Source organism: Trachurus trachurus (genome assembly GCF_905171665.1).
Source record: "Trachurus trachurus genome assembly, chromosome: 9".
NCBI classification, from domain to species: domain Eukaryota; kingdom Metazoa; phylum Chordata; class Actinopteri; order Carangiformes; family Carangidae; genus Trachurus; species Trachurus trachurus.
In genome coordinates, this window is record NC_139895.1 from 33785771 (window position 1) to 33803839 (window position 18069).

Below are 18069 nucleotides of genomic sequence, written 5' to 3' on the forward strand. Positions count from 1 at the left end.
CCTGCATCCACCTGTGGGCTCTGCTCTGTCTCTGTTCAGGGGTCTCGTATCGATCACACTCTGCTCTTGCTTCGGCGTGGTGAAATATTTATGTTCTTGGGGCGTGATCAAGACAGAGCCTCACGGCAGAATGAAGTTTTCTTCCTTTGTTTTTTTTATTTATTTATCTTTTTTATCGTCAGTACAGTGCTCCTGTTCAATTCGTGGCTGAAGGATATACTCGTTTTCACATTATCTTGAAAAATAGATTTGTGCAATTATTTCAGAGATTATGTTTGAAGCATTTATCACTCACCTTGGATTGTGTTTGCTGTTCGGAAAGTTGTCGGCTCATTATTAGTCAATTGAACATTACTAAACTTTGAAGTTTAAAAATAGATGATCAAAACTAATACTACTATTACACCAGTGTTGTTATCTTTAATATCAGACATCTTAAAATGTCTCATGTTGCAAAAAATGTCCATATCTTTGTAATTATGAAGTAGGTGTAGGTGCTCACAGGTATATAATGTGAAAGTGTCAATCCTCAGTGAAAAGAACACAGGTCATGGTTGGAACATAAAATGAGCCAGTACAGGGCAACATGAAAAACCAAAGACTAGATACAGTAGATTAGACAGCCGCCTAGATTCCTGAACTCTAGCTACAGTGTGTATAGTACTGCACCAACTTTATTGAAGCCAGATCTTATCCAGAATCATCTCCAGCACTTAAATTTGACATTGAGCACTATTTTTATTGTTAAAGCAGAAGTAAGCGATCCGGTCGTTTTGGCTAACTTCGTTAGTTAGCAGCCCCCGCCCTCGTCATGGATCTATTGGTCCCCGTCCCTACGTCACCACATTCACGCGCATCCCTTGGCTACACACACAGAGAGGACCGCCCCTTTATGCCGTTCTCTCTCCTCATTGGATAAAGCTTGTAGGATACAAGGAAGTATACAAGAAGTTTTCTCCTCGGCTTACAGCAGAGCAGAGTGACTGACAGACCCGTGTTTCAGACCAAACACTCTATGTAAGTGATTGCTGTCGGAAGATATAACTATTTAAGACTTATACAGTATTAACACAAATATTCCGCTTACTTCTGCTTTAATACTATTATGTCAAGTTGAGATGGTGAACATGATGCATCACAATGACAATTGATGAACCTGATGTTCATCCTTATTTTCATTTTTATCTTTAACAATGACAGTTAACACTTATGACTGAGTCCAGAATCGATAGAATAGAATAAAGTGACTGTGTTTTCAATCCACTGACTGTAAACACATCACAGTGTGTGTGTGTGAGTGATGGTGTGATGGTGTCCGGATGTTCTGTGCAGCACAGGGTCTGAAAAGAGCATAAAATGTCGACTGGGATATACCTAGAACAACTATAAAATAAAAAACACTGACCTGATAAGTAGGAAGAAAAACGTTTCTACATACCGGTAAATGCATGAATGAATTTTAAGTTGAGTTAAAAATGAAAGACAGGCAGAATGTCCAATTATAAAGAAGCACATCACATCAAATCGAGCAAACATCATTTAAAAAACAATCAGGACCAATGATTAAAAAAAGTCATAATTATTTGTCAGTAGACCAGATAGTGAGATACTTTTGCTGTAAGTTTAGAAAAGTTAGACACTATTAGATTGTGTTTGTACTGATTACGTCCTCATCATCCAGCGCCCAGACAGCGCCACTTTGCCGTTTGCTCTCTTCGCCACATGTCAGTGACAGACAGTCATTAAGCAGGCCATCTGTGGCCAACGGCTCAGAACAGAGGCAGCTCCATCCCGGCTAAAAGAGGTGGGGGGGGCAACACGGCCATCAATCGCAATGTCATCCAGAAAACTACTGAGACACAGAGGAACCTCCTCCTCACCTAACACAGGATTTGCATTGGTAGGTTTTTGGATGGCAGCTGTGAATGTTCAGCTTTTTCCTTAAACTTTGTAAGAATAAAAAAAAAAGGCAAGAAGAAAAAGTATAAATACCCAGTGCGTCTCGTGGATTAGTCAGGAAATGCTTGAAGCTGCATTTTAAAACACTAAACCCTCTCCATTAATATTCAAAGATAAGAAATACAAATATCAGATCCATCCATCTAACTGCTGGCTTCGGACCGCAGTGTGTTTTATCCTCTGAAACAGTAATTTAAAGTACTTCTATTGTACAGATCTGTTACAGATAGAAAATGTCAGGAAGATAAATCCAGGGTACCAGGAGGCCCAGGATATTGATTTCTACATAAGTAATGTCAGCCGACTGGCCGGGCTCCTCTGTTGATCTGCCTGCCTCTCGGGACCCGTTGTTGTTCCATTCTGTTGTCAGTCGGTATTCAGTTGCAAACTTCAGGCTCCCAAGAATGTTGTTTTTTATCTTCCTCACGCCACAGATCTGTGATGGTACATAGTGTGCTGGAGAAGAAAAAAGCCTCCTCCATAGACAGTGATGAAGAAATACAGGATCTCTATGTCACAGGAGAAACAGAAAACTTTACTTGATGCCCTTTTTTCCCCCAGTAAAACAGATGGTGCATCATCCTTTTGGGGCCATAACCCCATCTGAAAACCCTTGTAAACATTTCAAAAATGCATAATCATAGTGTTGAAAAGTGCTGAATAACCAACCTGATGTCTGAATTTAACATTTCATGCTTTTCCTGCAGGACTCACAGCCTCTGAAGCTATAGCACAGCCCTTCCTTAACCTGCACAGCCCCAGCTGTATTTATGTGAATATCTTTCAATGACATGCATGTATATTTAGTTGGATATCAGCTGCTGGTGTTGCAATGTGTTGCAATCCCAATTCGGTTTCTATTTTAGAGCTCAGGCAGGCTGAATGAATGTTAATTTGTCATTAATGTTTTACATAATCACTGCCACATGTATTTTCATATTCCTCCACATGGCCTCTCTAAGCACTGTTTCCACATCCTGGCCTGCTTCCAGTTGTCTGGGCCGTAAGCACAATAGCTGCCACCAATGTCACTTCCTTTAACATCTGCAGCTTAATGCTTGATATAGCTTCTACATGCTGAATTACTGGGAGGTAATCTGGAACGTCATGGTTAATATGGCAGTTCCTTTTTGTACCTTCACATTTAACTTGGACTGTTTTATGACACTAGACGTCTCACCCAACAGTTAAAGCACACACGTCATAGCAGTAACATTTAAAGGGTCTGTTTCCGGACTGCCCATTTTGTGCTGTTTCAAAAACTAACTGTTGGGCTGCCTAGACATTTTTATATATGCCTATTTACAGATCCTTGGTGAGAGGGTGACAGCTCAACTCTGTAAATTCCAGAAATGGAGTAAAATGACCCAACAAGGAACTTAGCGCATTAATGTACCATAAATTCTCAAATAAAAGCTTAGTCTCAAATAGACTCCGGTCTCCTGTATTGGCCGGGTCTGGCCACAGGTTTGAGCATATAAAAGCTGGTCTCAATTAGTAGCCGGGTTTATTCCTATTTTCTGCAAGTTCTTGTGAATGAGCAGTTTCTAAGCTGTTTAATTTGTGCTAGAGTTCTCAAGCTTGAAAATTAAGACCCAGCCCGACCTGGTTTGATCCGCGGATGTTGAAGCCCGGGTCAGTTCAGCAGTTGAAGGAAATAAATGCCAGGGCTACTATTTGCGAATTTATGGTACTGTAGAAAAGCTTTTATAGACCAATGTAGTATTTAACAAAAAAGTTTCCCGAAAAACATTAGCCGAGGCAGTTTAGCTAGCATGGCTAAACGCTGTTGCTACGCTACAGACAAACTGCCTGTGTTGACTGCAATGCTAATGCTAACACTAATTTCACCATTACCAAAAAACTTTGTTAAAGTACCTGCAAAACTAATGGCATTTCTATCACTCAAGCAGTACTTTGTATTGTGTTTAGTTATGAAAAGTAGAAATTCCATAGTATGATAACATGCTAAACTAAATTTGTGAACATTATAGGCTACTCTCAAGTCTGTGGTCTATTGAAGCTGAGTCGAGAGTGGTACAAAGATTGCATAACTATTTTGTGAAGGTTTTAAACAGTCTCTATAGTAACGTCCTAAAGTTTTTTTTCTCCACAAATTTGAATTTGAATTTCTCCACCCTTGATTTTAAAAACTACTTCTTACCTTGAGCTTTGTAAAGCTTTGACCTTATACAAATCTCAAGGACTTGATCAGGCACCCAGATGACCCACAGGTAGGCTAGTTCTTGTTGAGGAACATCTGAAGAAATTTAAATCAAGGAGATCACGTACTGTACAGCTCAGCTCGCACAGATTCGTCCTCAGAGAAAAAGTGAAAATATGAGAAAATGTTTAATTTCCCAAATCCAGAGATGGTTTGTAGGCATGGGGCTGGGGGTGTGTGTGTGTGTGTGGGGGGGGGGGGGGGTGGGTGGGGCAAAAGGAAGCATCATTGTAGGAACAGATAAGTGCATGGATTCAGAGCACTTTGATCTCCTTTTTTTCCACAGATGCTGAATTTCCTCAGATTCACTTTAAATAGGTCCACTTTGTACTGCTTCTCTCTGCATGCAAAACCACATGGAGCTAGTGCAGGCAAATTGACATGTGTTACATGAGCTGAGAAATTAACTGTTGCATTAGCAGGACACATGGAGAGTGTATTTCTTTCTTCCTTTGAGGAGATGAAAGGAAAGTTTTTTTCTCTGCTCTACCGTCGATGTGATTGTTTATGGATTTCCAGTTTTCTGCCATTAACGGGGCTGGTTAGGGATGAGCAAAATCTGCACTTCACAGTCCTGAAGCATAAAACAGAACAAAAAAGGACTGAATATATATATAAACTTTATATATAAACTTTATTTCAGACACAGGTCCATATCACAATCAAACAATATAAATAGTAAAAAGAAAGTACAAAAATACATTTCATAAAATATACAGACTATTGCACCAATGCCACCTTAGCCTAGAAGTGAATCGGTAGCAGCTTTTCAATGGGCTTACTAGAGCCTCAATTATGTGATTCTCTGATTTGTCGAGGCAACACATAAAACTAAACATCAACTGTCTTAAAAGTGCCTCACAGGTTGGCACTCTATTAGACACAAACAAATGACTGGCACTATGCCATCTGGGGACACAGAGCAGTAACCTCATTGCATCATTGTATGCTACCTTGAGCCTCTGCATGCTCTTCTGCTTATAACTGGACCACAATTGGGAGGTGTAAAGAGGTGTTATGTAAGTTCTGAACAGAGAACACTTAACAGAGTCAGAACACATAGAAAACTTCCTACTAAGCATGTTAGCTTGAGCGTAGATTTTACATCGCTGTCGATAAAGGTCTTTGTCATCTGACCAGTCATTAGATATGACGTGACCTAGATATTTAGTTTCCTCACACACAGCAAGGGGACTGTCTGCCAAGGAAAAGGTAGGAAAAGTTGATTTCCTGTCCCCAGCACTTCTAACTATCATTATGTGGCTTTTCTTAGCATTGTACTTTATGTCATGATCAAGGCCATACTGGGAGCACACCTTCAACATCTGCTGCAGTCCAGCACTATATGGGCAGAGCAGGACCAAGTCATCTGCGTACATTAGATGATTAACTACAGTGTTGCCCACAAGACATCCAGTTTTTAGCCTATTTAATTGATTTGATAAGTCATCCATATACACATTAAATAATATATATATATATATATATGAATAAATAAATAAATTACAATGAGCTTTTAAACTGACAGCTGACAAACCCACACGCTATCTAACACAGAGCAGCGTATAAGTCCAAGCAATCTGACGGTGTTTACCGCAGCAGCACCTCGTCAACACATCACAACTCCTGTTGGTCTCAAGTCCTCGTCAAAACAAACACTGTGGTGTAGTTTGTAAAATGTATTTGCATGAAAATGAAAATGAAAATACGGCTGTTTATGTAAAGCTGCCTTTTGCGATGTAAGATTTTCATCAAACAAAAGCGGTACGCATCTCCCCTGAGACAAACACTAAGTGATGGGAATGTGACTAATTACTGCCACAGAAAATGTTTACTGAGGAGCAGGGAAGGCTCCGTCTGAATCACTTTCACTTCCACACGGTGCAGCTGTGGAGACAGAAGAATTTAGCAGTAGAGACATACAGTACTGGGTACAATACAGATTAAAATAGAGGTGTCAGTCAGATGAGCCATACTGTACTGTGTGTAGTTCTTGGAGGAAAATATAAGCATCCACAGGATTTTACAGCAGTTCTACAGTGAGGCTGACATGGTTTGTAGTCCTACTGTTTGAATCCTGTCTGATTTCTTTTATCTTTTATCCACCTGTCTCCTACCTTGTTCTTTAAGTAGTAGTATTTATGTATGTGTGCTTTTCTGAACAATAAATGTTTAAAACTTCTCCGGAGGCTGGTGGTGCCATTAGACTTTTAGTCTTGTTTTATGCCATTTTACTATTTATACTGTTCATATTTGAATATAAATATATCATTATTATAGTTGCCTTCAGGGTTTGTGCATGCCCAACCCTGGCTTTGTGTGCTCTGCCTGTGTGAGCAGCCGATCTTCTGAGTGTCTGTAAAAAAAAAATAGACCCATGCCTGACTCGACCACATTTTGACTTTGACTACAACATACAGTATATGGGTGATATCCAAGTGTTGCCTGCGTGAAGTTACATTTCAAGCACATTCATGTTTCGGTTCCAGGTTCCATACTGATTAGACCAGTGGTTCCCAACCTTTTTTGGCTCACGACCCCATTTTGACATCACAATTTCTGGTGACCCTGTCAATCAATGTGGCATGTGTAGCCTACTGTCTTATTGACTTGATGGTAAATCAAGAACATCAGGCTGTGATGATTCATACCCTGGTGTACTAATAATTCTATTCAAAAATTTTCCTTTCAGACATCAATGTCAAAAAAAAAGAAAAAACTATTTGAGGCTTCAGGAAAAAGCTGCAGTTCTCCCTTTGTGGTTTTAGTGTGTTCTTCAGGCTGAATGCAGTGATTCCAAAACCCATCAATTCATCTATGTGCAGCAGAATATGGCCCATTTTTATCTTGCCGGTGCTTAAGCCTATGATATAGAGAAGCGATGTACTTTTCCCCAAGTTTACCATCCGCACGGCGCGCTGAGACCATCTGCCTCTCGGCGATGGCAATGAGCTGCACCTTCTGATCTCAGCTGAACCCTCAATCAAAGCACAGAGGGGTGTTAAACAGTACGGCTTAATGATGCACTTAATGAGAGGAAATGGTTTTATTTCTTTCTACAGTGTGGCTTCTGGGCTATCAATGAGACCAGAGAGCCATCATGTAATAACACAGCCTGCCACCTTGAATATAAAGACTTAAAGCAGATATCAGCTTCACGGCCGTTTCGGCTAATGCTGCGTTCAAGGCAGGCTTTTGAAACCGTAAGTTACAGCTTCAAGTCACAACTACGACTTGGTAGCGTTCCAGGTAACCCGTAGCTCGTGTTTTTACCATCCTGTTGTCTGTGAAAGTTCCCTATAACGGCCACTCGTAACTTCTGACCCGTGAACTCGTACCAGATCGAACTGGTATGACTTCACAGGAAGGAAAAACACAAAGTACGAGTTTCTTTGAACGCACCATGAGTTAGCAGCCCCCGCCCTTGTCAGGCATCAATTGGTCCTCGTGCTACGTCACCACATTCACGCGCATCCCTTGGCTGCACACACAGCCCTTCATGCCGTTCTCTCTCCTCATTGGATAACACTTGTATCCCACAAGGAAAATTTTCTCCTCGGGTTACAGCAGAGCAGAGTGACGGAGAGACTCGTGTTTAGGCTGAAATACTTCATGTAAGTGATTGCTGACGGAAAATAGGACTATTTAGGACTTATATTAACAAAAACATTCCACTGATATCTGCTTTAAGGTGAATCTAGTGGCCGGTGCACTGTGATGTAAAAGCCATGAGAATTAGGGGGTGGTTACACAGCGCTGGAGAAGGGTAGCTACTGATGATGATGATAAATGATCTTCGCTCACATCCTGAAATTGTCCCCCTTTAATTCCTGAATATTCTGAGAAAATTATTTGCTGGAGTTTCTCCTCTTTGTTTCTCATTTCCTCTCAACTAGTGAGCAATATTTCATATTTGACAAATAAGTCCTCTAACAATCTAGACTATCTTATTTGCAGCTATTTTAAAGGTCCCATATTTTAAAATGTTCAAAGAAATCCATAAGGAGATATATTAGTGGTTATAAAACAGGAAAACATCTCAATTTTACATCTCTACTCTCGGGCTTCTCTCTGGAGCTCTTGTTACAGCCGGTCGGTGTCAGCCAATCAGAGGAGAGGAGACACTGAGCCTCTCTTCTGATTGGCTACCACTCATCTGGGGAATAAAGAAACCAATATTCTGCAAGACTGGATGGTGGGCCCAAGTAGGCGGGGCTTAGGGAATGGCTGGGGGCAAGGACTGCTGCATTATGACATCATAAAGTTACAGAAGTCCTTACAGCTCATTTTAAAGCTCAGTTTCTGAACACAGGTGATGTTTATTTCACTCAACTGCCTTTAAAATCGACATCTGCCTGTTTACAGTGTAAGACCTTACTGTGGTTGAGGTGGATAGTGGACATACAGTCTGAAATATGGTTTTGTTTAGCTGCACTAATCAATATCTTTATATTAACAACAGATTGAATTACTCTGACAGAACTCACTTGTGGGACAACCCCAGAGAAAATAATTACCAGACTTGGCAGTTCCCTTCAGTTCATTTCAAAGTTTTCGTCTTGAACTCTTTGTGTTGATTATCAGACAGCAAACCAAACTTTTTCTTTAGCTTATTCTCACTGCGCTCATCACAGTAGCTGGCAGTAAAAAAAACAACAAACCAACCCTCTCCTTCCACCTCCTGCTCCAGCATGAAACAGCAGACAGAGGCAGTTATTTACTAGTTAAAGAGCAAGATATTTCCCGTAGGAGTTAGTGTAAACAAGAAGACCTTTGAGGAGATCACATATCGAACCAGAAAATAAGAAGAATCTGGGTTGTGGAGTTAGAAGCGGTTAGTTGTGGTGTTGCCACACCTCTGCAGCCTCTCCTCGTCTCTGCTTGAGGCTACAGACATTAGGTTGCACTGGCATTACACATTCTAGCTTAACTGTGGTGCCAGATTTTGAGGTAGAGGAAGAAAAATACAATACTTCTGAGCCTGCTGCATCCGTTTTCATGCTTATTTAAACTCTCATGAGTTCGGTGTGTCAGTGATGTGATGCTAAATTGAGGAGCATTATCAGAATTGGTGGTTTTGACACTTATATTTCATTAATTATCAGATCCTTTTGTCAAACTTGTTATTGACGCATAATGAACTGCCTTTATAAATCCAATTTTCACCTTAGCCAAAAAAAAAAAATAGTACCAATTAGCCATTTTCTACTGATCCTTAAATTGAATTAAAATTGCCAGAGTCAATGTGATAAGCCAAGCCTCAGTAAGCTATAAATGGACCAAACACAGCTACTGACTTCATGGACATGGCCCATTTCAATAATTGCTGGGAATGGATCTGGCCCTTTGATTGGATCCACACCACTTCAGTTGTAAGCAGAACTAAAGGCTCTCTAAAGTGTGTGTTCTTCTCTGACTCATGTCCTGTTTTTGGGTGATCCTGCAGACAAAGGAACAAACAAACCAAACATGAAAAAGTAGAGCCGAGAGTGTCGTCTTGTTGTCCTCGAGTCTTTTCCTCCCTTTTTATTCTCTGCCTTATTCGTCGTCTCCATAAACAGTAAATATTTCAGCCTCTTTGAGTTTCTCGCAGCCTCTTAATTCTCCCTTTCACATCCTGTCATCCCTGTCTCTGCACTTCCTGGTAATTGACTGATTGTTATTGTTGGAACCAAGAAATGTTCTTTCCAGTTCATGTCTTATATACCAGAGGTGTCTAAACTGGTTTGATGCAGCATTATTCTATTTCTTCTCTCGACTGACAAGTAGGGCTGGGTATCGCTGCTGGTTTACTGCTTTGATTTGATTCTGATTCACAAGGTCCTGATTCAATTCAATTTGATATTCATTTAGAGCTATTACAGTTTTAAATACCAATTTGTCCTGGTTATGAAAGAGATTTTCACAGAACTAATGCTGCAAATTGTACAAAGACAGAACTCTCTAACCTGGTTTATTATTAAGAATATCAATGTTAAAAATGGACCCAGAAGCAGTTACATGAATGCACATTTAATTAACATGCACTCCAGAAGTAAACAATGCAACTCTACAGTTGTGTGATAATGTCGTACTGCAATCAATGTGTAGCCTACACTTCAGCAGTGAATGGACACAACAAAATGTAAACAGCAGCATGATCATAGATCTCACGCTGCTCTGTGACCAGCCCTGTTAGTCTCGTTGGCATACATTAAAAGATCGATCCAAGGATTTTATGAATCGATTTTGTATCTTTCAGATGAAGATCGATATTTAATGAAAATGCATCTGATACAGGATACATCAGACTGGAAATAATGACAACATACAGGAAATAAACACAAATATGCCATTAGAAACTTCAATAACCCATACATAATATCACTGAAGTACATATCAGAGTACTCAAAGAAAAACAACAACAAACCAAACAAACAAATGAAAAACCAAGGCTACAATTGCATAACCTTGCTTTGCAATTATATAAAAAATCCTTATTTGACCAGAAATTATCAAGTCTATTTCTAAAAGAGTTCACTGACGGAGCTGCACTACATCCTCAGGAAGCTCATTCCATACTTTTACAGCCCTAAGTGCAAAAAAATGTTTCCTTTTGTCATAACAACACTTTTTTGGAAGGAGTTCCTTCTTAGTTCATACTGATTGTTCCAGAAACTAACAACCAGCTCCACTTTGGAATCATATATTTTATGGACAAGTTTATACACCTCAATGTCACCCCAATACCTCCTATAGACAAGAGTTGGCAGTTTTAAAGCAGAAGTAAGCGATCCGGCCGTTTTGGCTAACTTCCTGTCAGCAGATGGAGTTAGCAGCCCCCGCCCTCGTCATGGATCTATTGGTCCTCGTCCCTACATCACCACATTCACACGCATCCCTTGGCTGCACACACAGAGAGGACCGCCCCTTTATGCCGTTCTCTCTCCTCATTGGATAAAGGTTGTAGGATACAAGGAAAGTTTTCTCCTCGGCTTACAGCAGAGCAGAGTGACTGACAGACCCGTGTTTCAGACCAAACACTCTATGTAAGTGATTGCTGTCGGAAGATAGAACTGTTTAAGACTTATATAAACAGAAATATTCTGCTTACTTCTGCTTTAAGTGCCTTAATATTTCTTCACATGAATCAGAAAACAGATTTTTTAAAACTGACAAGTAAAGAACAAGTGAATCTCCTCCTGTATGTGAGGTTTCTCATAAAATGGCTGCTAAGAGTTCTTGGATGCAGTTGTTTAATTAATGCACATGCCCACCCCCTCCCCTCCCAACAGCTACTTTCCTTTGAGCAAGGCATTAAATCCATAAGAGCTCCGGGGCTGCTGTTTCTGTAGCCGACCTCTGACCCCCCCCTTGCAAAGGCGCCCGCAGTGATTTGATCAAGTCTGACAGTTTACATTGGCGTATTAGTTGGAGAGGTCACCCTATAACCACAAAGTCACAGATTCAAATCCTACATAATAGCCTCGGTTGCTGTGGATGAGACCGTCAGCCAAGTGCTGTATGTGGAGATGTAAATGCAAATGTAAACTGTATGGCTGCTGCGCCTATGGCTCCGCTCTGACTCACTGAAGAACAGACCTGAGAGCGAAAAAAACAAAAGAAAAAGCTTACACTTCAGGTTCTATACATTCTCTTTCTCTCTTTCTCTCTCTCCCTGTGTTTTCCACTGGAGTTGCCATTTTGAAATGTTGACTGGTGTAATGGAACGTAATGGGACAAAACTAAATGTTGACTTGGGGTGGGCCGAGCACTGGAGTGTTAAAACTGATTAAGCTGATAGTGCCGTTTTGTGTCGGGGGAGCGCTCGGCGCAACGCGGCACTCGTTCGGGGTTAATGCTGTCATCCATGCATGAAGGCACAAGTGGGCAGCCACGGGAAGAGCAGGCTCTTTATTCCGTTTGCCAAGTAGAATTTAGGTTTTCCTCTTCAGGCATCTAATGGAGATAACAGCTTGTTATTGCAGTGTGCTGCGCTAGCGGGGCCGCACTCATTGTTACGTTGCTGCTGATCAGTGCTCATTAAAGCCCTTATATTGATCTCTGTCCGCTGGCTACAAATCTTTACTTAAAAAAAAAGCCCACTCGCGTTTGTGATGGTGTTGACACGGCCGTTAGAAGCCTGCGGACTCAGTCTGTCGTTTAATAATTCACTTCACTTAAAAATATGTCTTTTAAAACAGTTTGCAGTAGTAGTTGCTTTTGTTCTGTTTTGTTCTAAAACAGCGTTTTTCATGTTTTTGACTTGGAAAACACCCTGTCCTCCCAGGTTTCAGTTGCCTTTCTGGCATACACACATAAACATTTCAAGAATTTAACATGGTGTTAAATTGTGTGTACCAGCCAAATGCAGCTCTGAGTGAAGTAACACTGAGTTAGAGCTGGAGCTTCAGCTCAAAACTAGACCAGACACACAACACAAGTAACAGGATGGTGTGTTGTAGATTATTAGGTAATTATGTAGATTTCATACATATACTGTACTAATACTAAAAAAACAAAAGTACAAGAATCCAAAAGAACGACTTCATTACAACATATGAGGTGTTTGCTCACTTCATCCTTCATGGCCTCAGTCATGACTTATGTAATTGTACGATGGATGGATGGATGGATGGATGGATGGATGGATGGATAGTAGGGATGCACATTTCAAAAAAAATTTCTGACCGATAACTGACGCTTGTTGACCGATTATTAACCGTTACCCGATAAGATTACGACGCTGGCGGCGCACGTGTGTATTTAACAGCAAAAAATAATAATAATTTGATCGCTCCAGTTTATTTATTTATTTATTTTTTGCCGCTAAATACACATGTGCGCCGCGACAGCTGATCAATGCCATATCCACTGTGCTCCATCTCAGCCGATCGCACTCAGGTAGATCGTCCAATGTAGAACTATTTTTATACAAAGTGCAGCCAAACACCAGGCTGAAGGAGCAGCAGAGCTCCTCTGACAGCTCCTCTGTGGAGCTGCAGGAGAGCTGCAGGTGAACAGGCTGGAGAGCAGTGACGTCTCTTTTATTTTATTTTTTTTCGTTTTTTTCAGCGCAGTTGTTACAGGTGATTTACATCTATGTCCATGTAGGCTACATTTATTGTCTGACTGGGCTGCTGCGAAATATGACTGAAGGCATGTGGAAGTCTGCACGTGTCGACACGCCCCCATGAGTTGACGACATAAGGAGCTAATAAAAAAAATAAATAACCGATAGTATTAATCGGTCAAAGTTCTTGTTATCGGTTAACGGTTAAACGGTTAATCATGTGCATCCCTAATAGATAGATAGATAGATAGATAGATAGATAGATAGATAGATAGATAGTCCTTTATTGCCATTCAATTATACACAGTAGTGTACAGAGAACGAAATGTTGTGCACTAACCCAGATGAATGAAGCTGACCTAAAAGAAAAAAAACTGAATAAACAGATCAATATAAGAATATTCACTCTAAATTACTGAAATAATAAGTAAAGTGTGAAATAAAGACATACTGTAGGTTAAAATAATTGATAAAAATAAAAAAAATACTGCAATTTAGATTTTGCTTGATGTGCCCAACAATACAATCGCAGTATGAAGATGACAGCGCAGGGAGATGTCATATTTGAACATAGATGATCCCTTTGTTTTCTCTTTGAGTCCCTGCTCTGGTCATGTGCTCTGATTGCAAACCCTTGCCTCCCCAGAAACACAATGGAGTTGATGAGCTGCTCCCTGTTCTTGCCTGACTTTGTTTTTGTGGGCAAGAATTTGGTTGCTGCGCTGCTCATCCAGCTGGGAGTTAACTCTGGTGTCACCAGAAGTTTTAAATCTCTCTGTAGCTCCGGGGATGTGTGTCTGAATTTTGATGATGCTGGGCTGACTTTGTCAAATTAGTAAGACTAACAGATCCAGCAGGAGCCCAGGAGGAAGGCTTGTCAGGTGAAAGAAAAAGGAGGGAAAGTCATGCATGAGTGGCATCAACTTTGAAATGTCTTCCAATAGTTTTGCTCCTAATGATAGAATCGCACTTCCCTCGTGGATTCTTAAATGTTTTTTCTGCAGCGCTGTTAAAGGGATACTTCACCCAAAATTGATAATTCACCAATTTTCTACTCACCGTAGATTTAGTTTATGGTGAGTTTGGAGAACTTTTGAAGAAAAGCGAGAAACGCTTTTGGAATTCGAGTGGGGGTCCGGCTGACAACGGATTCTCATATAATGACGGCAGATAGAGTTCACTTTTGAATCATCCAAAACACATACTATGAAACGTCCAAATAACCTCCATACTGCTCGTCCATACTGACCCAAGTGTCCTGAAGCCATGACGTGAAAAAGTTGTTCGGAAAAAATGTATTAGATCTCTGTTTTTGGCCTTGTTGTAGCAGTAACTCCCAGTGGCTGTGTTGATGTTTGTGCGCATGCGCGAGATGTTCATTCATCGTTGTAAACCACTGGATGTCTGATATAAACACAGAAGAACATCTCACAGCCAATCTTGTGCATCTTGCGCAGCCACTGGGAGTTAATGGCTTTTGAGAAGGTGCCATGCAATATTTTCCTGGTCCTACCCACTGTACATGTAAATCAAAATCTGATTGGTTAATTATTTCAGTCTTCTACTTTAAATGCTTTCCTTCATCTATGTATACATTTATATATGTGTGAGCTTGTATGTGTGTCCTTTTGAAGGGGTAAAAACTGTTTAAAAAAAAAAAAACAGCACAGCCTGACATCAGTGTTATGTTGTCTTTCTTCAGAGGCGTCTCCCAGTCCTGTAAAGAGCTCCCCAGAAACATCTCCCATGACCTCTCCGCGACAGCGCCGGGACTCAGACCGCTACTGCCAGCTATGTAACGCTTGGTTCAACAATCCGGGCATGGCTCAGCAACATTACGATGGCAAAAAGCACAAGAAGAACGCGGCCAGAGCAGACCTGCTGGAGCAGCTGGGCAAAACCCTGGACATGGGAGAGATGAAAGGTATGATGTCATGAATTACTGCCCTTTTTTTTATTGATACAAAAACACAAAAGAGATATTTTCACAGATGTTTCCAAAGTTTCACAGCTGTACTCCATGATTGCTCCGGTCTTAATCAACACCAATGCCGTGCCAGTGCCGGAACGTTGCCACGGACGCCAGATTTAAAACTCCAGTATACAGTCAATTACAGACAGATTTACTTGGCAGTGTTGGGCTTAATCAACATCGTGTAACAGATGTTCATTTATATGGAAAATTCCCACACTCTTTGAATGTGGTGAATTGCAAAAAATGCATGAATTGCCAATAAATCCAACTTTTTATTTTGTGTAATGAAAAGAAAATAGTCAAACTTATGTAGAGTCATGGAAAGGTAGTAATAATGTGTTCCTATACTGCAGGGCTTCTCCCCCACAGTATAATATGCTGTATTGAACAGGGGGGGTGGATGTAGTGGTGGTGGTGGTGGTGGTGGTGGTGGTGACCCAGTGGCAGGAGAAACAGGATGAACATCGTGGTTCATGAAGTTCATGACATCATATTTGCCCCAGAGCTCCTGTTCAATGACCGACCCTTACTACTGACCAGGACCTTCCCCCCAGCGATCAATGACATGTCCCATTGTTATTGGTTAGAAAACTGATGTGTTTTGAGGTATGGCCTCAGGCAGTTTATGTATTACTTTGTTTTTGTTTTTTAGCTTTTCAAGTATCAAGACATTCGCACCAACAGTTCTCATTACAAATATGGAAAGAACAGCAGAAAATTAAGAGTGTATACAACTAACCAGTGTTTATAATTGAAGAGTTAATTTGCAAAAGCAGATAACTCCGTTTTAAAAAAAATCTAGAATCTTCATTTTTTATTTTTTATTTACATAAGGTGATACCAGTCAAACCAAAGTTGAGTGACTTTGAGATGTAACAAAACAGACATATCTCAAAAAAACTATGCATAGAATAATTACAAAGCCTCAGCTCATTTTTTTCAAAATGGCACTTATCTGCTTTTGCAAATGAACTCTTCAATTATAAATGCATTTTTACGAAGAGACAATAGAGAGATATAGAATAATCTTGGCACTTTTTCTTCTTGTTAACATTCTTCAGTTTTTATTGCTCCATTTCCATTCAAATTCTTGGCAGAGGTTCATTGATATGATTGTGGGAATATGAGTTTTTAAAGGAAATAAATAACCCACATAACAGAAGTTTTTATATTTAATATTAATGGAGACACACCATTTGAAACACAGACACACAATATGGCAACAGCAAAATAACAAAGCTGGTAAACCTGTGAAAACGAAAGCAACAATTACTGGAGCATATTTAAAAAGGAATTGTTCGACATCACTGTGTGTTGTATTCACAAACTGACACATTGTTGTCAATATACCAACAGCAACTCTGACTGTAAACACAACCTGACATCATCGCTTTATGAAGCTCATTTGTTAGCAAACACTTCACACACTGAGCAGACACGACTGAACCATGACAGTGAAGCTGTGGGGTATCAACCCTGCTGTTGGTTCTTGTCAGAGACCAGGGAGAAACCAAGTGATGACTTTTCCTCTTTGCCTTTTGTGTTAGTGATGTCTTGAGTGCTGCAGCAGCCAATAATGTGTGGATTATTGATCAGCGAGCCCCACATCTGAGGAGAACTCCGACCGTTTCCTCCCCTGTGGAAGTGAAGGGCAGCCCTCTTGACTGGAGCTGTCAGCTCGACTCCAGCCCGAGTCCACCACGCACGTCACAAGCTGTTAATTTCACAGAATGGAGGGAACGTTCTTTCTTATCCTCTCCCAGTCACAATATGTCAATAACAATTACACAATATTATTCCGGCCCCGTGGAAGGCCGGCTGCCAGAAGAGCAGAAGGAGCCCAGAGGTGTTGTAAAGGGCACTGGTGTGTGACCGCACCGAATGGGAGAAACAAGTCCTCACAGCTGATTGGACACAGACTCCTAACTCCAGGCTGGGCTGCTCCTTTGCCTTGTAGGGTCAGTGTAGCTGGTTAAGGACAAATTGACTGGTCGCAGTCTGGCTCTTGAGTTTTTAAGCATATGATGTCTATTTTCTCAGTCCAGGCTGATGCACACTGGAACAGAGTGTTTTCATTGTTGCATTGTTGTTAATGTCAAGAGTCCTAGTGACATGATTTCTAATAAGATGTTAGATACATTCATACATAAAAACTGCTCACATCCATACAGGCTGTATACAAACAGCATAGGCTGTAGACACTGTAGACATTCTTACTATCTATCAATTCATAACTACCACCTGTCCACCTCTTGGCTCTCTGCGTTTATGTAATCTGTTGCTGGGATGTACTGCCACTTCTGGTGAAACTGATTTTCAAAAAGTTAGATAATCCTTAAAGAGGAACTAAGCAGGATTTCTCCTGTGGCTATGCTACATTTTTACCTTAATTAAAAAGCTCTGGACTAATTGTGATAGTTAACTACATGACTTGTGACTTGTTACGAGTGAGACCGGAGGCTCTCTAGAAGATAGAAGATAGAAGCTTTATTGTCATTGTAAAAGAAAATACAACGAAATTGCCAGTGGCCTCTGTGTCGACCCAGAGAGCCCAAAGCCGCTGCACTCATGCGCGCCACCATCTTGGAATCCTCTGCCTTCCACCTGGCGTCTCACGGCTGAAAACCAACCTTGCAACATCAGTGTAGTTAATCGGTCGCCGCCCGGTGTCCCAGCTCTTGTCTCTGCACACCGCAACACAAACATGCTCCGTAACAGGCAATCTTTTGGTTATCAGGGTTCAGACTACAAAAATACACATGTCATAACATCGTATACGTTGTATAACGGTATCCACCGCTCCATGTATTGATTTTCCGCTGGCTTTGTTGTAAACAAATGCACATGGCCGAGAGGAGG

The 18069-nt window shown here is 40.8% G+C and overlaps 1 protein-coding gene across 1 annotated transcript in view; it reads left to right on the plus strand.

Annotated features, from left to right (window-relative positions):
- Positions 1-18069, plus strand: part of zmat4a (zinc finger, matrin-type 4a) — a gene marked incomplete at its 3' end in the record, with an annotated part of 174445 nt that overhangs the window by 132413 nt on the left and 23963 nt on the right. The window contains exon 5 of the mRNA XM_083978641.1: positions 14938-15159. Coding sequence (XP_083834767.1) covers positions 14938-15159 — 222 coding nt within the window. The remainder of the gene's footprint in view (positions 1-14937; positions 15160-18069) is intronic.